General features: G+C 39.2%; 1 protein-coding gene across 1 annotated transcript in view; it reads right to left on the bottom strand.

Moving 5' to 3' along the window:
- Nucleotides 1–14403: 14403 nt before the first annotated feature.
- Nucleotides 14404–22405, bottom strand: part of LOC109938955 (ropporin-1-like) — a 44187-nt gene continuing 36185 nt past the window's right edge. Inside the window, exon 6 of the mRNA XM_048599524.1 lies at nucleotides 14404–14477. Coding sequence (XP_048455481.1) covers nucleotides 14429–14477 — 49 coding nt within the window. The 3' untranslated portion in view covers nucleotides 14404–14428. The remainder of the gene's footprint in view (nucleotides 14478–22405) is intronic.

Raw genomic sequence — 22405 nt, 5'->3', positions numbered from 1 at the left:
ATGGGGGACTTTAATCCCCCACAGTGGACTGGAATAGTGGCAGAATAAACAGCAAATCGGGGCAAGTATTCCTAGATTGTATGCAGGAGAATTTGCTATAGCACTACATGTTCTGTTCACCAGAAAAGAAGGCATGCGAGACCTGGATCTTAGAACTTGGTAGGCCAAGTAGAGCAAGTGTCAGTGGGGAGTATGCAAGGGACAGTGCTCAAATGTATCAGGAGGTTTATTTTGATAGTGGAAAGAGACAAAAGTCAATTCAGAATGAGTGTAATTAACTGAGGAAGAAATGACTTCAAAGGCACAAGAACAGAGTTGGGTTGGACGGAATGGAACTGTAGATTGATGGCATATACTGTAGCTGAACAATGGCTACCTTTAAAGAAGATATTGGGCAGGCATATTTGGGGTCTATTCCCTCAAAAGGGAAAGGTAGGAAAAACAATTCTAGAGTTCCCTGGATGAAAAATATAGATAGTGATTAAAATAGGAAAACTTGCAGATAAAAGAAATCTGAGGGACAGAATTAATCTCCATTTGGAGAGGCAAGAACTGTTTGAAAATAGTCAGCATGGCTTTGTCAGGGGAGATCATGTCCGAAGTGACTAGATTTCTGATGTGAGTGCTGCAGTGGACGTAATCTACATGGACTTTAGGAAGGCTTTTGACAAAATGCCACATGGGACATTGGTCAAGATGGTAATAGCCAATAGGATTCAGGGCAATTTGGAAAATTGGAATTAGTTTAGTGGCAGGAGGCAGAGGTGAGGGTCAAAGGTTGTTTTTTATGACTGGAGCTTATGTCCAGTGACTTACCACAAAGGTCAATGATGGGTCTTTGCTGATAGTAATATATATTAATGATCAAGACAAGAATGTAGGAGGTTTAATCAGTATGTTCATAGATGGCATAAAAATAAGTGTGGTAAATAGTGAGGAGATAAATCTGAGACTACATGATAATAGAGCTGGTCAGATGGGTAGAACAGTGGCAAATGGGATTTTATCTGGAAATGTGTGAGAGGTGATGCATTTTTGGAGAACTAACAAGGCAAGGGAGGAAACAATGAATGGTAGGACACTATGAAGTTCAGATTATCAGAGGAACCTCAGTGTACATGCCCATTGGTCCTTGATGCCAACAGGGCAGGTGGGTAAGGTGGTTAAGAAGGCATTTGGGATGCTTGTCTTTATTAGCCAAGGCTGAAAATAAAAACAAGGAGGTTATGATGGTGCAGTATAAAATGTTGATTAGGCCACAGTTGGAGTATTGTGTGTAGTTCTAGTCGCCACACTATAGGAAGGATGTAATTGCTGTAGAGAGAATGCAGAACAGCTTCACCAGGATGTTGTCTGTGATGGAAAATTTCAATGAAGAGTGACTGGATAGACTGTGGCTGTTTTCCTCAGAGCAGGGAAGATTAAGCGGGAGTACCTGATTAAGGTACAAAATTATGAGCGGCATAGATAAGTAGATAGGAAATCTCTTCCCCATGTAGAGCAGTCAATAACCAAGGGACATAGGATTAATGTAAGGGGCAGGAGGTTTAGGATGGTTTTAAGAAAAAATTTATTCACCTAGATGATGGTAGGTATAACTCACTTCCTGAAAGTGTGGTGGACATGGTAGTCATCACAACATTTGTAGATGAACAATTAAATAACATAGCATAGAAGGTGGTGGGGATGACGGCACTTGTGGTGCAGTGGTAGTGTCCCTACCTCTTGTCCAGAAGGTGTGGGTTCGAGTCCCACCTGCTCTTGAACAATGCCATAACATGTCTGAATAAGTTGATTAAAAGTTTCCACAAGGCTACAGGCTAATTGCCAAAAAATAGGATCAGGCAGATAGGTGTTTGACAACTGTCACAGACACAATGAGTTGAAGAGCCTCTTTCTGTGCTGTAAAACACTAAGAGTCAATGAATTAAATGTGCTTATGAGAGGTATCAGGTAAAAAATAACATTAAGAACCAAGTTGAATATGGAAGTTTCAGCGGGGTGGTGAATTATAGAAAAAGACTGGGAGCTAACATGACAGGGAATCCCAACATTTGTGACAGGCAGATAAACTGTAAAAAAAGATACAGGTAGTTCTATTATAACGCATGTTTTATTAACACAAATTGGTTATAATGCGATTGATGAATAGTGGATGCTGTTTGGATAACGTGCACTTTCTGCTGTACAAGTATAGCGATTTCCCTTTAACACGATTTTTTATGGCAATTTTCTATAGCGCAATTTTCTGTAGCACGAGGTCACACAAGAACGCAATGATCGCGTTATCGGAGAACTACCTGTAATAAAAAGGAGGAAGAGTGCTGCTTACTGACCAAAAAGAGAATTTTCACATGAAGGGATGGTGATGTTTGAAGGGGCACTGACCATGATCATTCAGTCTTCCCTAGATTCAGGGGTGTTTCCAGAGGGCTGGAGAATTGCAAATGTAGTACCATTGTTCAAAAATGTTTATAAGGATAAGCCCAGCAATTACAGACCAGTCAACTTAACTTTAATGGTGGGGAATTGTCTAGAAATAATTATGTGGGATAGAACTAATAGTCACATGGCAAAATCTGGGTTCATTTGGAAGAGCCAGCATGGCTTTCTTAGACGAAAATTGTGTTTAAGTAACTTGTCGGAGATTTTGAAAAGAGGTAACAGTGCGACTCGCTGAAGGTAATCCTGCTGATGTGGTGTACATGGACTTCCAAAATATGATCAATACAGTACGATACTACAGATACTACAATCCTGATCTTGGTATGGAGCGGAGGGTAGAGGTTGGGGATCGAAATTCCAAGTTTGCAGATGATGGAAGACAATGTAAACTCATTAACAACATTAACAAGTTAGTGGAGTGGGCAGATAGGTGGCAGAAAATATAAAAAAGTGTGAGGTGATGATACATTTTTGAAAAAACTACATGGAGATACAATACAAGATAAAATACCCTGAAGGGAGTACAAGAGCAGGGACTCCTGGATGTACAAAATGCATAAGTAAAAAAAGTGAAAGGACAGGTAGAGCAGTTAGTGAGCAGTTAGTCACAGCATCCTAGGCTTTATTAATACAGCAAAAGAGATCAGGAACAAGAAGGTAATGCTCAACTTCTATAGGATACTGGTTAGACCTCAGCTGAAGTATTGTGCACATTTCTAGGTGCCACACTTTAGAAATGATGTGAATACATTGGAGAGAGTGGAGATGAGATTTGCAAAAATGGTTCCAGGGATGAGACACTTCAGTTTTGAGGATAGACTAGAGAAGTTGGGACTGTTTTCCTCAGAGAGAAGAAGGCTAAGAGGAGATTTGATAGTAGTATTGAAAATTATGAGGGTACCAGACAGAGTAGATAGGGAGAAACCATTCCCTGCCATGAAAGGATAGAGAATGAGATAGCACAGATATAAAGTAATTTGCAAAAGAAGCACATGTAACTGGAGAAAAACTTTTTTACACTACTTGGAAGTATGGTGGGGGCAGGTTAATCTGAGGCATTAAAGGGGGCATTAGATAACTATTTAAATGAAAACAATATTCAGAATTATGGGGAAAAGGCAGGAAAATTGCATTATAATGCTCATTTACCAACTGTTTCAGATAGTTGGGCCAAACAATCTCTTTCTGCACCGTAACAAATCTGTGATTCAATGGCATTTATGAGAAATGTGGGTTCAGAGGCCAGCCAATTAGAAGGTCTACCTTGATTTCCCAATGCAGAAACACAGCTGCCAACATTGTTTAGTAGCTTCCTAAACATCCCCCTGCCTAACCCAAATGGCACCCCATCCTCCCACAGGTCACCCATATTACTTTAAGTGAGCCATGCCAGATCTATGTCACTTCATATCACCTATATCATCTCTATGACCCCTTATTGCTAACTAATATCCATGCCATTGCATTCATTCTCAGATCCTCCATGCTACATCATGGCATCTTTGTGGCCCCTGGTATCCTCTGTAGCCATGCACCCTGGTATGTACTATCAAGTCCAGTCGCCACAGTCTTACCAAGGCATAGGGCTGCTCTCTCATGAGAGAGAGATCACTGGTGGTGATTTAACCTGAGGGCCAGCACACCTCAGGCAATGAGAAGAGGTTGAGAAGGAGAGTCCTTCATGGTAACTTCAGCAGGTGTGGGGATTGAATCCACATTGTTGGCATCACACTGTTTTAGAAACCAACTGAGCTAAACTCTCCCCCACTATACATAGTCCTCAAAAGCCATGCAATGTTGTTTAGCATTCATAATAGCTGCAGCTGTTATAATAACAGCCTCCAGCTACATTTACTTCAGCTAGTAAAAGACAGTGGTATCCCATTTCTATTTCAAAACAAACTACCTGTCTATTAATGGAGAAGAGAGATTCCAGAGATTTTTTGAATTTTCAAAAGCCTTTATTTAAAAAAAAACTGCCAAAACCATCAAATTGCAGCACAAAGCATGACTGCAGAGGTTGACATAGCATTTTGGTTCCACATATCTCCTATATGATCGCACTTCCCACTGTGGAAAAAATACTGTTATCCAATAAGAAAGCACAATGGTGGCCAAAGTAAGAATCAACTCACTTTTGCAGGAACAGGCACCTTTGATAAGTCACTGCATTAAAAAGACATCAGCATTATCATATAGCATATAATGGTGATGTGTGAAGGTTTCTAAACATTTTACATTCATACATCAGAATGTTTCCTTTTCCCAGTGGCCACAAATTCCCTCAGGGCTTTTAAAATCCACACCACCATACAAAAGTTATGTATGGGTGCAAACACAATTATCCTCTCGTTTTCACAGTAGAGACCCCAATCTTGAAAGAGGTGCACCATGTTTAGCACCCAACTACGAAAAGGCCACACAAAACAGATATGAGGTTGGGAAGGCTGAGAAAAATTGTTCCTCCAGCAAAAGATAAGTTTCATATTTCACAACCTAATTTTTACCTCTGTTGGGAGATGAAAACCTGGCCCTGGAAGTCTCTGTAAAGCACTTGGGATATAAGCAAAACTGGCTTAAATATATTGTTTTTCTGCTGTGTAATCACATTGAGCCAGATTAATTACAAAAGCAGAATTAAGGAAAAAAGTTCTACACAAAATGCATATCATACTTAGTTTCTAATATTGTTAAATTAACATTACATGACAGTAAGCTTTGTTGTTAGCCTTTGTGTTAAGAAGAGAGTAGAATTTAGGAGATTACATGATGACAATATAGGACGCATAATTAGTAAATTTGCAGATGACCCCAAAATTGGAGGTATAGTGGACGGTGAAAAAGGATATCTAAGATTGCAATGGGATCTGAATCAACTGGGCCAGTAGGCCAAGGAATGGCAGATGGAGTTAAATTTAGATAACTGAGGGGTGTTGCATTCTGTAAGATACACCAGAGCAGGACTTACATAGTTAATGGTAGTGCTCTGGGGAGTGCTGTTGAAGAGAGAGACCTAGTAGGGGAGATATATAGTTCCTTGAAAGTGGCATCACATGTAGACAGGATGATGAAGAAGGCATTTGGCATGCTTGCCTTTATTGGTCAGACCATTGATCACCTGTTGCGGCTGTACAAGGCATCGGTCAGGCCACATTTGGAATTACAATTCTGGTCACCCTGCAATAGGAAGGATGCTATTAAATTGGAAAGGGTGCAAAAAAGATTTATAAGGATGTTGCTGAGACTGGAGAGTTTGAATTATAAAGAGAAGCTGGATAGGTTGGGACGTTTTTCCTTGGAGCATAGGAGGCTGAGAGGTAACCTTATAGAGGTTTAGAAAATCATGAATGACATAGATAAAGTGAACAGCAGGATAGGGGAGTCCAAAACTAGATGACAAAGATATAAGGGGAGTGTTGCGAAGTTGTGTAGAATAGTCATGAATTGGACAGCAGGAAGCTGGAATATGTCTGTAAAAATAAAATGGGGAAAAGCAGTGCATCATCCCTTTAAAAGATAGTGTTTTTTTCAATGCTTAGAGTTAAAACGGATGTCTGAACAGCAGTTTAAAGTGCAGGTGTACACACAGTGCCCAAATGGAAACATTTTGTATCAAACAGACAAGCAGCATTTTTGCCAAGACAAGTCTTTTCAAATTTAGCCAATCAATTTAAACCAAGCCCTTAGATACTAAAAATCTATTAAACTTAAATCTGATGGTATTAACAAATTGAAACCAATCATATTATAAGAATTTGATGTGTCATAGGGCATACATAAGGATTTTTGAAGATCGGGGAGACCAACTGCCAACTGCCAAGAGACCACCTTTTTTGCTGTCAGAGAAAGAACCATCTAATTAAAACGGTACCAAGGCATTTCTAGCAATTACAGTGAAAAACATCCTTGACAGCAGAATCAGCGGTAGAAAGACATTTGCGACGTGAGATCGACTGAAGAAAGGCTGGAGAAAGCAGAGTGTTCTACAAGACAGTCTGTGTGAACTTGGAGAGATTAAGTTTTAATTTATTGTTGTTTTATTACTTGGATTTATATAAGTGGAGCTTGTGGCTATTTGAACAGTATTCCGTAGAATTGAGACCAGTTAGGAAGTAGTTAGTGGTCTAGGATGGAATTGTTCAGTTTGTTAGTAATTCTGTTAAGGTGTTCATTGTTAGGGTTAAATAAATAAATCGTTTCTTGTTATTTATAAAGTGGATTAGGGATATTATTTCTTTTAATCACTCTTCTAAAAGATTACAAGGGGAAAGGTGAGCTTCTCTGGGGTACTGAGGGATAAATATTAGAAGGGAACCTCTACTCCCATCATAACAGATTGGGGTTTGTGTTTTGGTTTAATTATCAGAGGGGTTCAGCGATTTCCCCCTCTGTAACAGGAGAGGGGAAAGCTTTAAAAGGGACGAGGGGCAACTTTTTCACACAGAGGGTGGTGTGTATATGAAATGAGCTGCCAGAGGAAGTGGTAGAGGCGAATACAATTTCAACATTTAAAAGATACTTGGACAAGTACATGGATAGGAAAGTTATAGTGGGATATGGCCAAACACAACCAAATACTCAATTTAGAAAACCAGGTCGACATAGATGAGTTGAGCCAAAGGATTGCTTCCATGCTGACACTATTCAGATTTCGGTAAAGGGAAGTTTAAAATCATAAATGGGTTAAGTCAAGCCAATAAAGAGAAATTGTTTCAAATGGCTGAAGGTTTGTTGACCAGAGGAAAATGATTTAAGGGTTTTGACAAATGAATCACAGCTAATGTATGAGGAAAATCTTTTTGACACCGTGAATGGTTAGGATTGAGATGCATAGGCTGTTACTGTGGGGGAAATAGATTTAATAATAGCCTTTAAAAGATAAATGAATAAGCACTTTAAGAGGAAAAGCATTGCAGAGATAAGCAAAAGAGATGCACAGTGCTACTCATTGGATTGCTCTTCAAAAGCTGGCACAGATCCAAAGAACCCACCTTCCCGTATGCCATTCTGTCCTGTGATTCAATGATTAACTTGTTGAATTCAATATAATGATATAGATTTGAATTAAAATAATTTCCATATTTATTTAAGAATTCAATGGCCAGGGCATAACTAAATTCCCCCAATTAAATACTGTGAAAGAAACTGCTTTACATTGTACATCAGAAACCTTTTTGCAAGTACTGCATAACAAGTTATTAACTAATTCCACTAAAAAGCAGTAAAAGCCTTCAGACACACAAATCTAGGTCATTTCAACATCACCTACAAATGATAATGCAATATTGTAGTCCATTATAAATACTTCGAGTCATTTTGATGACCTTGCACATTCCACACATTCTAATGTGAGTTTAACGCAGCAGCAAAGACTGGTGAGTAACCAAAGATCAGCAGTGCAAATTACTGAGGTGAAACAAATTTTGATACTTCACAAAGTGTACAATAAAACTCAAATTTAGATGATGGTTTAGTATGACCAATTAATTTTTCAAATCTTGAAAATCTATCATTATCTGCAATTCAGGATAATGTTAATGGATGCATTATAAAGCACCGTGAATCTTTACTGATCAATGAGTCCAGGCTTTAGTCTAAAACATAAACAAATCTATTCACATCACATGATGACTAAAAGGTGCAACAAATCTATTCACATCACATTATAGAAGTGCTTGTTCTGAGCAGACACTACTGAAGAGTGAATAACTGCAACCTATTTTTAAAATCAATAAAATAAGTCACATCTGGCATGAGTCAGTTGCCTCTACACGAGGAAAGTAACATAATTGTGACAAACTTAGCAATTTATTTCTTGAACATTTTGTATTCTTTCTTGATGGTCACAGAACAAATGTTTAGTGTCATTTTCTGCAAGCTTTGGAATATTACATATGGCTTTGAGCCAAAAATATTAATATATATTTAAGGTCCAATTCCTTTCAAACAGAAATTTGTTTAGAAACTTAATGGCTGTTTGATGTGGTTATGAGTGTCAATCTGTCAAGTAGTGATCTTACCAGCAAAACAAAGTGAATTGGCACATTCATCCTTTATAACAGACAATCTATGAAAAGTTATTACCCTAGGGAAAAATAAGAAATACGATTTTCTAATGCTGTTTGTTTTTGTAATCTTCAAGGGATTTTGTATATGTCTATGTATCATTTTATGCCAGCTCACCAGCCGGGGAGTCTGAGGCCAACAGACAGATGAACTTGGATCTGGTTCCCTGCTAGCATTTGTCAAATGATAGTGTACATTAAGAAATAGTACAATCAAAGTGCTTGTTATTTTGATATTTTGAGAAGGATGGCTTTTAATTATTGGAAATACACTGTTTGAATTGAGAACTGTTCATGTATTCTTTAATGCCAAATAAATGTGTCTATTGATTTGTAGTCTCAGACTCAACTTGATATATTCATGCATCTATGAAGATGGGGTCATGCAACAGCACATGATATATTCCAATAAACTGAATGGTGCTAGAAAGGGTTATTTACATTGTAGTGGAGTTTCACAACACTTAAGCAAAGACTGGACAAGTAAAGATAATTAAGTGGAGTGGACACTCACGCATGGGATAAATCTATTGCAAAAATTCAAAAAATTCAACACCCAGAATAATCAATCTTGGTATAATCTGAGGCAAAATTCTGTTGTTGCTTCCTGCTCAGCCCAAAAATGAATTGAATGCAATTCCATGGTAAAATATTTGTGCCTGACTTCGATTTTTCAGATATTTATAATAAGATTTACCCTCAACTTTATAAATCTTACTTAATCTGTAAACAACTTTATTCATCCTTCCCTTCAAAACCTCCCATTTCCAGCTAATCATCCAAAAAAAGGTTACCTTATAGAGTCGTGGAGTGTTTGAATTTTTAAGATGAAATTTTTGTGCCAAAATTCATTGGTGTTATATTCACGGGTCTGTTGTATCCACCAGACACATTTGAAATGCCTTGGTTAGATTCATTGCCACTAGTTCACCTTATTGTAAGTAGTCTAAGTTACTGATATTAAGTGGGGAAGGATGTTCACATAAATTCTTTGGCAGAAGTGAGACTTAGTCTTGTTGAACAGAATAGGTTTCCTACATAAATATAATGCAATTAGCAATTAAGTACTGAGTTGCATGATAGTCTCATGTGAGATCTCAGGTTGGGCTTAAGATATGTGGCATGGTGGCTCAGTGGTTAGCACTGCTGTCTCACAGCACCAGGGACCTGGGTTTGATTCCACCCTCGGGTGACTATCTGTGTGGAGATTGCACATTCTCCCTGTGTCTGTGTGGGTTTCCTCCGGGTGCTCCGGTTTCCTCCCACAGTCCAAAGATGTGCAAGCTAGATGGATTGGCCATGTTAAATTGCCAGTATGTTCAGGAATGTGTAGATTAGAGGGATGGGTCTGGGTGGGATGCTCTGAGGGTTGGTGTGGACATGTTGGGCTGAAGGTCCTGTTTCCACACTGTAGGGATTCTATGATGAATACACATTTAGCTACATGGAAATTAGTACTAGAAAAATAACAACCAAAATGGTTGCTACTCCCGAGAGCATTTCTTAACATTCTGAAGGATAAAGTTTATCTTATGATATGAGTTAACCCTTTCAGGTGCTGGATGTCTTATACAACAATGGGGTCAGCAGTTGCATGGGTAATGCTTTGTGGAGTTGACATGCATGCTTGATTTACTGCCAGGTGAGATCCAAGAAAGATCACTGTAATAGAATAAAGTGAAAACACAACACTAAAGAATTTATATTTCATATCTAGCACTTATTTATTTTATAACATTACAAATTTTATATACATTTCACCTGTTTTCTTATTTTCATGTGTAAATATTTTTAAAATTTATCACTTAGTTTTCATTACTTTTCTTACATTTACAATGAAACTGAATCAATAATGTCTCCAAGATTATACTTTGAAATTTTTGACCTTTTCTGAAAAACTGAAGTCAACCTTTTACATTATGTATGTGAAAATTACACTTAACACTATTCTAATGTGCACCTACTTGGTGTCAAATAATCTACCCTCCTAAACCTGATGTCATCCAAAACACTGCTGCTCATATTTTAACAGGCACCAAGTCCACATTCCTTACCTGTGTTGTGCTCGCTGACCTATGTTGGCAATTAGTCAAGCAATTTCTTGATTTTACAATTCTCATCCTTATTTTCAAATGCCTCCTTGGGCTCTCCTCTACCTAACTTTGTGATTTCCACAAATCCTCAGCCATCACCAGTGCACCCCAATTTTACCAGTTCTACCTGAGGTGACTGTGTCTAATAGTTGCTCATGCCTTCTCACAATGTCCCTATGAAGCACCTTGGGATGATTTATTATTTTAAAGGCACTATTTAAATATAAGTTGCTGTTGGTGAGATAGTACTTGAGATGTGAGCGTTTCTGGCAAGGCCAGCTTTTATTGGCCATTCCCAATTTCCCTTAAAAAGATGATGGTGAGTTTTATTCTTAAACAGCACAGTCTATCTGGTATAGGTACACCACAGTACTATTAGATAGGAAGCCTTAGGTTTTTGACTTAGTGACAGTAAAGGAACAGCAATATAATTCCAGACAGGAGACCAGATGACTTGGAGCCAGCTTTAAGGTGGTGGTATTTCCCTACCTCAACTGCTCTTGTCATGCTTGGCAGTAGAGCTGCTATTGAAGGAGTCTTGATGAGTTTTAGATAAATACATACAGTTGGCATTGTGCGCCAATGGAGAGTTTATGGATCAGCTGCCAATTAAGTTAAATGCTTTGTCCTCAGTGTTGTCCAGCTTGAGTGTAATTGGAGCTGTCTTCTTCCTTCTGAATAGTACCTTGTAGATGGTGAACATGCCATAGAGACTGAGTAGTTGAGACTTTGTGGAGACAAAGTCATGTCTTTACACTGAGAACACTTCATTATATTATATGACAATGCCACCGTGTTAAATGGGATAGATTCAGAACTGATGAAGCAGCTCAAAATTGAACATCCAATAACAGAAGCAGAAATGCATTCCACCACAAACTGTAATCTATGCATAGTCTGGTATATTCTTACTCTAACATTAAAATTTAATCTGGGAATTGTTGCGAAGTTGGTTTAGTACTTGTGAATTAGAAGACAAGGCGTTAGGATTTGATGTTTGTAAAATGATGGGGGGAGGGGTGCAGAATGTGCAGTCCCTTTAAAAGATGATGCATTTTGTCTAGGTTTCGAGATTTTAAAAATGTCTGCAGGCAACAGCAGATGCACAGAGAGCTCTCAAATTGAAACATTGTATCAAAAGGCTGATAGTTAGAATCGCAGGCAGTAGTCTTGGTTTGTTTTGTTGTGAAGGCAACCAGTTTGAATATAAACCTATTAATTTATACCATTTAAATTTAAATCTGATGATTTTGACGACCTAGGACCAATCCTATTATAATAAATTGATAGTACAAAAGAAGAGGGAATTTGAAAATTGGTGAGAATGAACTGCCATCTGTAGAGAAACTCACTGGCTCTCACAGAAATTTCTAAGCTCTCAGAGTAAGCACCATCTAAATAAAGGTACTATGGCACTCTTAGCTAATATTCCTGACACAAGAATTCAATGGAGGAAGGTGTTCCTGACTGAGGGACAGCAGAGAACATAAAGAACATTCCGGAAGATTTGTCCTGACTACAATTTTGAGAGATTAAGTTTTAATTTTTAAAAAATTAATTTGGTTTACACAACTCGGTTTCATATCTATTGGAACAACATACCATTAGAATTTTGTTTTATTGGGGCATAGTTAGTAGTTAAGGGTGAATTGTTCGGTTTGTTAGTAGTTCTGTTAATTTGTTAACTGTTAGAGTTAGATAAACAAATTGTTACTTGTTGATTGTAGATTGACTGTCAGGAGTTCATTTTATTTCACCTCTCCTTTATAACAGGTTGGGAGGTGAGAGGCAGGTTATACCCATTTTCACGTTTCCTTTAACAGATTATGAGGTGAAGCAAACTTCTCTGGGGTTTCATTTTTAATTATCAGAGAGGTATCAACTTCTGCTTCGTAACAGAATCAACCCTGGTTTAAATGTAGGAGAGCTTCCCAGAAAACAAACCAAGCATGCCTAAAATTGAGGTGCTTGCCTGGTGTGACTACAATACAGAATTATAAGCATGCCATAAGTGAAGCAGAATTCTACAGACAGTTATTCCACAATCAATGGATCAGACCAATGTCCTGCAAACCCTTCATTTGCAGATTTAATGGTAGTGGACAATTCAACAATTCGCGAGTACCTAGAGGCAGTCATAGACCTAACTATTTTCAGCTACTTTCTCAATAATCACCCCTCCATCATAAGATCAGGAATGTGGGTGTTGATTGATAAATGCCTTTTCTAGTTCCACAGATAACAAAACAGTCCTTGCTTACAGTTAAGCTTTGTTTGATATGTAGCAAAGTAACATCCAGGATACACAAGATAATGAACATCTCCCATAAGAAAAAATGTTAAGCTTTGTTTGATATGTAGCAAAGTAACATCCAGGATACACAAGATAATGAACATCTCCCATAAGAAAAAATGTAATCACTTCCTCTTAATTTTTAATGGTATTACCATCATTAAAGCCTACACTATCAACATCTGATGTGTTACCATTTTTCATAAACTTGACTGAACCGGTCTCATAAATATACTAGCTACGATAACAGATCAAGGGCTGGGTATTCTGTCATGAATAACTCACCTCTTTCAAACATTCCACTTGCCAGATATTCCACTTGCCTTCTCGAATGTGTGAAGGAATTCCTTGTTTTAAAGGATTCATGAAACAAATGATTTTGCAGAGAAAACTCTGATTCCACAAATGTGCAGTGCAATACAAGCTGTAAACGAATAATTTCATGAACATGACGTTCATCTAAATATTAGCTTGGTCCTCATTAGAGTTGGGAAGAGAAGTTAAGAATTAGATTCTGGAAGATTTGGTGGATTTCCTGATCATCATCACAATATTTTATGTGTCCTAGAGATGTTTCTGCCTGTTGTGAAGTTGCCTTCACCATGTTTGCATTTCGAAGTGGCCAACTTTGGAGAAGCAGTGTCATTTTAGGCAACAATTTAAAGAATTGTTGAATAGGCTTTGGAATTTTTTTCCCCATTTTTTTAGAGGAAATTTGCAATGCTTAAATCAGGCGACACCTTCTCTCTGAAGAAAAATAATGTCTTAGACAATGTTTTCCATCTATTTGTTTTTCATCTAATTATGCTTCAAGTGTGATATCTGGCACGCTACTCAGTTGCAACATTCCTTTGCATTGAACCTTCTCAAATCTTGGAAATATATTCAATCTTTTTCTAAATTGGTCTTTTTTATCCGTAGGATAAATGAATAAAATTATGGAAAGTGTTCTTTGGAACGTAAGTTGCAGAATGAGTTGCAAAGCATATTTGACGCATTATGGGTGATTGACCACTTGGAGATTCTCAGCAGTAAATAAATAAGAACTATTGCATTTGGAGTTTTGAATTTACACTTTTGTAATACTTGCAACATAGTACATTACATAAAACTGTTATCAACCACAAATGTAATATAACATGTCACTTTTTATATTTGTTGTTTAAAATGAATATAATAAAACATTAATATTGAACTTGATAGATTTTTCTGCTGGTGCAGTGCTGGTTATTATTTTGAATAGATATGTTGACAGGTAATAAGAAAGCAAAATTGTTTGAACAAATCAATGAGTTTCCTTATGGATGTTAAAAGCTAATAGAACATGTCTGTTATTGATACATTAAACACAGACCTCAGAAAATACATGACCCCACTAGATTAAGAGGTTTATTGATCTATGCAACTTATGCAGCACTACTGACACAGTAACTCCATTACCAAGAGGTGAAGTTTCTAAAGATGAAATTAATTTCATCTATTACATAACCTTCAGGTTTCTGAAGTTGCTGGATGATATATTACTTGTGCAGTCAGCAGTTGGTGAAATCGCTCACTCTGACAAGTCCATCATTTTCAGCACTGTAGGTCACAAGAAAAAGATACAATAAAGGTGAAAACAGCTTGGCAGTTAATAGTTCATAAATTTTTTTATGCTTGTTCCAGCTTTCCTTTAGATAGAGATAAAATTTATGGCTGAACTTGCAATTTAAACATGATTATAAATATTATAAAGTTCCAGTTATGAATGGTCAGCCAAATAATCCATTTAGGTATAGAAGGGGAAAACTTTGATTCGGTCTGATAATGGATGTGGAGAACACAATGTGCCCTCAAGCCTAGTCCTGTAGAGGGAAGTAACATGGAAACTACATGCTGCCTGCTTCATCTAAGATTGTATTGTGCTCAGTGTGAAACATACTGCTAACTGGTTGGACATTCAGAAGGGGCTCACCACTGCTTCCACATACTGTCAGGTTAATGATAATGATTGAAGAATCAATTGCTCATCAAGATAATTTTTCTTAAAGGTAATTCTACATCCAACACCCACCAACTTTCTAAAAGAAGGTTTAAGTATTTACAATAACAAGCGAGCCAATGCATCTCTATAACATATAGGTAATTTGCTTTTATATCCATGTCTTGTGACTTTGTCTGGAGGTGTCCTCAATGCCACAGTCATCATTGGTATTAGTCGTCATCCATGTTGGTGTTGTCATGTTTTTCTTTCATAGATTACAAATTGCTTAATTTGCATCACTTCAGCCAAGTTTTCTTCCAGATTAGCCACTGACGTGATCTCTTCCTCAAGCTGTTTTGACTGGTTCAAGCTGTAGTGATTGGAATGAGGTCAGCCAGGTAGACCTCGCAGAATAGGAGTTCCTTGGTTGGGGTTGTTAACCTGGTACAATCAGGCAGTCCTGGCTGACAGATATAAACAGGAGTGTCAGGGGTTCTGGTCATTCTACAAGCTGGTTCTCAGTAGCAGGGTCAGCATCAAATACTGTGCACATGTTGACGGGATATCAGTTTTCGTGAAATTATTTAAGTGGTGACAAGAGAAAACCACACCCCAAAAGAGATTTCTTGCAACAGTAGTCTTTGAGTTGGGGTAAGCATTTCAGGTGTCATACCGTTGACTTTTTCAATCTTGTCATTGAAGACTGGGCCCAGTATGTGGAAAGAACGCATTAGCTTTTCCGGGCAAATGACAATGGAGCAGACAAAAAACAATGAATTATTTTCCTGACAGTTTGTGGATCTACAGCTTTTTTGGTAATTAGAAGCCTAACTTTCTGAGGCACCAGATACTAAAATTGATGGATTTAGCGAGGGAATGTTATGACCCCCAAGCCTCCTCTAATTCTGAAACGCTATTGGTTTTACTCGGCAGTTTGTGAACAAGGGGAATCTGTATCGGAATTTTTGACTAGGTTAAGATGACTGGCAGAGGCATGTGATTTTGTTTTAATCCTAAGTGAGATGCTGAGAGACTGATTAGTATGTGGGATTAATGATGTGGCCATGCAAATTGCCAACTAGCTGAAGCCCAACTGGACTTGAAACAGACACTTAAACTGGCTTTGTCATTAGAAAATGCAGCCAGCGGAGCTAATGAGTTACAGAGTATTTCGACAGAAGAGGACACCCTTGTCAGGCTGATTGAGCTTGGGAGCCAACAATTGCATAGCCTTACTCAGGACATATCCTGAACAGAGGGACTCTAGGTCAGTCCACAGTAAAAGCCAAAACAAAGCCAAGCCTCGGCCAAACAGTTAAAATTTTCTCGAGGACCTGGGCTAGCAGGCCATTGTAGATGCTACTGGTATGCGGACTCAAGACAGCAAAAAAGTCCCAGTAAATAGATGTGAAGCTGGAAAAACACAGCAGGTCAGACAGCATCCGAGGTGCAGGAAAGTCAATGTTTTGTGCCAGAACCCTTTGTCAGGACTGAGCCCCACTAGACTTGAATTGAGTAAGAGAACTCATAGGCCAGTATCCAGGAGAGTGCAAAGCTTAGAAGGTCCATCTACAGCTGGTTTGAAACAGTTATATTGCTTAGCAACCTCCAAATCAGAACCAATCAAAATAAAAGTCTGATTAAATTTTCACCCAGGTCAATACCAGCACGGCTGTATCAGTGATTGCAGAAACATTCTTTACCAAAATTCGCTCTGGACTCCAAACCTTAAGTTTGCATAAGACCTTGGCCAGGCTGAGAACCTATACCAGGAACTCCTACAGATTTAAGTGTACAACTTCAGTTTGAGTTTCTTATGAGAAGCAGCTGGTTCAGTTATCACTGATTGTAGTAAAAGACTCAGGCCCAAATTAGATGGGGTGAAATTGGTTGAGAAAGATTCACCTAGATTGACTCAACATTTTTCTATTAGAAAATGTCTGTCTGAATGAAGTCCTAATTAAATACTTGGATGCTTTTCAGGAAGGCTTAAGTGATGATCAAAGGAGGGAAGGTCACCTTAAATATTGACCAAGAAGCAATTCTATGACTCTGAAAGGCATGCCCAGTGCTATTTGCCTTACATGCAAAAGTAGCTGCAGAAATCAGAAGGAAAGAGAAGGAATCATCAAACCACTCCAGTTTGCAGAATGGGCAGCATTTGTCGTACTGCTTTGGAAGCTCGACGCATTAGTTTGCCTTTCTGGGGATTTCAAACAAATGGTAAACCACTTTTTGCAGCTGGATAAATACGTAATCCCTCATAAAGTGGACTTATAAACAAAACTGGTGTGGTGGGGTGCTGTCCTTCACAAAGCTGGACATGAGCCATGCATACCTGCAATTGCAATTATATGAGGATACCTAGAAGTATGCTACAATTAATACCCATAAGGGTTTGTACCAATGTATGAGACTGCCTTTTGGGGTATCATCAGCCTGTGCCATTTTCCAGCAGATGATGGAGAACGTTTTGCAAGGTCTACACCAGATCACCATTTATCTGGATGACATGCTAATAACCAGTAATACCAGTAAAAATCATTTAGCGAACTTGGACATAGTCCTTAAAAGTTTCTCCAAAGTGGGTGTACACCTTAGAAGGGAAAAATGTCTGTTCAAGGCACTCCAAGTGACTTACTTGGGCTACAGAGTTGACAAGACTGGGTTACACCCATTGGAAAATAAGGTGAGAGTGACCACAGGTGCCCCGACTCCCATGTTTGAACTGGACCTCAAGTGTTTCCTTGGCTTGGTGAATTATTATGGAAAATTTACATGTAACCTAGCCTCTATCCTGGTACCCTTACATCTGCTAATGAAAAAAGGTCAGCCTTGGAAATGTTCTCAAAGCCAAGATGTCGCCTTTACGGAAGTGAAGAAGCAGCAATCATCAACTAAGGTATTGGCATGCTATGGTCCCAAGCGAGATGTGGTCCTGACATGTGACGATTTCCCCTACAGTATTGGCTCACTTGTGGCTCAGCAGACAGGAATGCCTGATAGCATATGCTTTCGGTACCTTGGCTGATGCTGAACGAAGATACACCTAGACAGCGAAGGAACATTTGCCGGTCATATTTGGTGTGAGAAAATTCCACCAAGACCTTTACAGATGTAAATTTGTAATAGTAATGGACCACAAAGCTCTACTAGGTCAACTTAAAGAGGACAAGGCAGTGCTGCCCATAGCTTCAGGCCAAATTCAGTGAGCTCTTATTCCAAGTACGTACAATTACAAGTTGGAACATCATCCAGGAGACCAAGTGGCAGATTCGGATGACTTAAGCCACCTCCAACTGGTGGATACACCACCAGTGGTGCCACATACCAGAACAGTCTGTTCTATGGCAGTGCCCAGAGTGCCAACAAGGACCGCTAGCAGCTGCCCCACATTTGTGGGAAAGGCTGGGTCAATCTTAGACTCGGTTACGTATTGATTATCCAAGTCCTTTCATGGGATCTGTGTTTTTAGTCCTTGTGGACGCCTTTTCAAAGTGGTTGGACATGCACAGAGTTCATTCATCAAACATGGGGATGACAATTGAAAAGTTGTGAGCATTTTTGCAATACACAGACACCCAGAGTTGATCACATATAACAAGCCATCATTTACCAGCAGGGAATTTGAGTATTTCCTAAAGTTGAATGGCATTCGACATGTAAAGACAGCTCCATACCATCCATCGTCCAATGCCCTGGCAGAAAGAGCAGTCCAAACTTTGAAGGCAGGCTTAAAGAAGCAACCTACAGCGTCATTTGATACCAAACTGTCCCAGTTCCTATTTGTTTATAGGACCATCCCTCGTACAACTACAAGGATAGATTCAGCAGAATTGCTAATGGGGAGAATACTCTGCACGGATTAAAACTGATCTTCCCGAACCTGGGGTAGGGGACAGTGAAAATAGCATCAGGAACTCCAATGTCAGACACAAGACTTCTCTACGTGAGAGAGGCAGTTTACTTCAGAGGATGAAGTTAGGTATTGAAATCACGGGAATGGTCCTGCATGGGTAAGAGGCATAGTTGGTGCAAGGTCATGTCCTGTGATGTACATAATTTGCGTTGGACAGGCAAACCTGAACAAGTGTGTAGACCACGTGAAAACTGCAACTTTGCAAACGGGGCAGGAGCAAAACATGCCCGGCCCCTCAGAACATCTGGCAAGGCATTCAGAATTCATGGGTTCACCACTCCACCTAGCATCGAAGAAATCTCTAAGGACAAGATGGCCCTGGCAGATATCGCAGCCTTGATGAATTTCGGACAAGAGCTCTGGGGACAAGAGGTAGGCTACAGTATGTTACACACCGCCTGTATACGAGGCAAAGTCAGTGGAACTGGACCAGGCGCAAAACTGTCTAGGAGAAGCTTCAGGAAAAAGAATGGGCCTACATCCCAGGACTTAGGGGAAGATGAATGTAGTGATTGGAACAAGGTCAGCCAAGTGGATCTCATACAATATGAGTGCCCTGATTGGGGCTGTTAACCTGGTCCAATCAGGGAGTCCTGGCTGACAGATATAAACAGGAGGGTTGGGGTTCTGCTCACTCTCGGAGCCAGCTCTGACTTAACAGAGTCAGTGTCACGTACTATGTACATGTAAATAAAGGCTGGCTTAGTAACGGGATTCCAGCCTTGGCGGAGTTATTTCACAAACCTTTTGACATTTACAGTTTTGTTCCTTAAGACCTTCCAGCTCATTTTGAAGTTTCTGGATTTGCACTGGATTCTTCCACTTCTGTCAATGTTTTAGCATCCTCTTGGCCCAATATATGTTCTTTTTCATAACTTGCTCTAAAACTGTTCAGCCTCTCCAAGTTTATTTTCGTTTTTGTTTCATTGAAGTCCCGACCTCTTCCCATTTCTGCTTCAGTGGTTGTTTGATTTCCTCTATGTCTTGCCTGAGTTCTTGTTCTAGAGCAGCATAACAGGCAACTATTTCTGAAAGGACTGCCCCATAAATGATTTGAAGCTGTTTGTTGTGGACTGTGCGTATCACGACTTGTTTTCGAAGATCTGATATTTTCTCCAGAATTGCGTTTCAGCTCAAGCCAAAGCTTCTGTAGTTTGTCTGGCTGAATCTGACCTATTTTGTGTGTGATTTGCTCCAGATCGCCCTGTAAAACAGTAAACATCTCATTGGATTGATGACACAGAGGCTGTAGTTCATTTTGCTTCCTTTATCTCTTCCAGTTCTTCAATCATCTTGCTGAACTGTTTGGAGATATTCCCTAAAGATGTCATCATCTCAGAGGTAGTATTCTCATTTTTGGATTAATTCTGAATTAGTTGTTCAGCCTTTTCCTCTTGGATTTTCACTTTTCTCTCCACAGAGCACAGCTGAGATTTTAGCCCCACTAATTTAGAAGAAAGTGAAGTATTCCATTCTTCATTCATGTTTAGTTCTGCAAGTGTTTCTTGACTAGTCTGTTTTGATCCTGTTGTGTCTCTGATGTTTGACTAAGGCCATGGATCATGATGCAAGGTTAGGGCACACTTTTGGACTTGCAGTTGTTGGTCCAGCAGTACCTATGTTGTAGAACATCTGTGACATCAGACAGATTGATTATATTTACACTCCAATACTACTGACCGTGCCCATGGAATTAGCAAACTGTTGTATGTTGAAAGTTGTACATTCACCATGGCTTCCTATACCTGTGGATACATTTTTTTTCGAATTTGCAGGTGTGGTATATTAGTACTTGCCCTATCAACCTTAGCCAGTAACAAATAGTCATCAGTTTTCTGAGGACAGATAATTAGAATTTTTGCAAATATTTTGGATGGTCTGATTTTATTGATATTTTCCACAAAGTTGATAGTATGAAACACATATTTACTACTGTTTGTGTACATCATTAGTTGGACCTAGTATGTCCCTACATCTGGTGCCCAATGACTCAGCTTCCCTTGCAGCAAAAGTAGAAATTAACCACTATCTCATTGGTCAGACTGAAGTCATGAGATCCATGGTTGTTATTATACTAGTCCCTCTTGGTGACTTATGGGCTAAAACTAATGCTAACATGGTCGTGGACACCAGTGCTTAAACAGACATTCAAGTTGTCAAAGAGGTGCAGAGATCTGTGTTTCTGCTGTTGGCATTTTTCAGCATTGCAAACCAGCTGTTCAGCCAACTGAGTTAACAAGCGTACAGGCAAACGTACCCACAAGACAATGATTAGGAGAATATATAAAGGTGTATGGTTCAGTTATATATGTATTATTGGAAAGATTGTACTTGTTACTACTGCAATTGCAACTGTAAGCGGGCACTCACAGGCCATGAACCACTGTGTCAGTGATGCCACTGCCAATGAGGCTGCAAGGTTTGTGCAATGGCTTCATACTTTTGAGTTTAAATTTATTTTAACATAATAGCTTGGTTCTCCTGAAATAAGTTGCAAAGCTTGGCGACTTAGAGAAGCTCTCTGTAAGAGCCCTTACCATCTTACCCTATACCTCATTCTCTGCCCTACTCCGCAAGTTAGGTGCCAGGCCAGATGAAGAATGGGGTAGTAAGGGGAAAGGATGAAGCAGCAAGGGGGGCAGTGAGCACAGTGGTGAGCTGGTCACCAAGAGAGGCAGCAAGTAAAAAGGTGAAAGCATCTTGATTGCTACCACGATAGCAGACATTCACAAACATAGTAGGCATTCACAAATAGACTCTTCTATGCGAGGTGCATGCCAACTATATGGTCATTGAGCCCACAGAGCCATGTGCAGGTAATTAGTGGCATCCTGCACTGATGCAGATTCCACTAGACTTGAAACAGCCAGTCTTCTTCTAGTGAAAGGAAATTAAGGTGATGGAGTTTCCTCTCCTTCTGAGCAGGGTCTGTCTCATCTCCCTGACGCAGTAATGCATGGGAATCTGTGAGATTTTAGACATTTTACCTACATCAACCTTGAAAGATCCTGAGGCATAAAAAATAAGACACAATTGTTTTTGTGCTAACAGGCATACTCTCCTTGCCCTGCGGTACACCTTCAGGTTTGGTTGCAAAAGGTCGCACAGTTTAATTACTGTTTCCTTGGTAAAATATAGGCACTTCAGACTCTACTACTGCCTGATGTGGAAGTAGGAGAAATATTCTCTTTATTGGAACTGGGAGTTGAAAACTCCCTTCCTACTCCTTCCTCTGAACACACCTTTCTTATTCTACACACTACACACCATCTACAAGAGGGACTGCAACAATTATGCCTACTGGTAAAAGCATACTCTTCCTGACAGTGAAACCATACTTCCTGCTTTAAAATCCATCAAACTCCTTCAATGGATCCAGCACTACGTAGCCATGAAACTAGAAACTTCTATAACGCCCTCCAATAGCACTCAACACAGTATTCCCACTAACACTCAAAAAAAATCAAAGACACCTCACCTCAATTGAATAGTGATCCCTCTAAAGAGTGCAAGTGAGAGCCCCTTTACACAGGTTCACCTAGCACAGATTAATAGTGGACATAACAGAATCTGTCTGCCAAAACTGGCAGTTGACTTGCTAAATCAGCATTAGGTGCAATTTAACAT

Source organism: Rhincodon typus, chromosome 7 (genome assembly GCF_021869965.1).
Source record: "Rhincodon typus isolate 14 chromosome 7, sRhiTyp1.1, whole genome shotgun sequence".
NCBI lineage: Eukaryota > Metazoa > Chordata > Chondrichthyes > Orectolobiformes > Rhincodontidae > Rhincodon > Rhincodon typus.
Note: the sequence above shows the minus strand (reverse complement) of the source record. Positions and strands in the feature narration are given on the sequence as shown.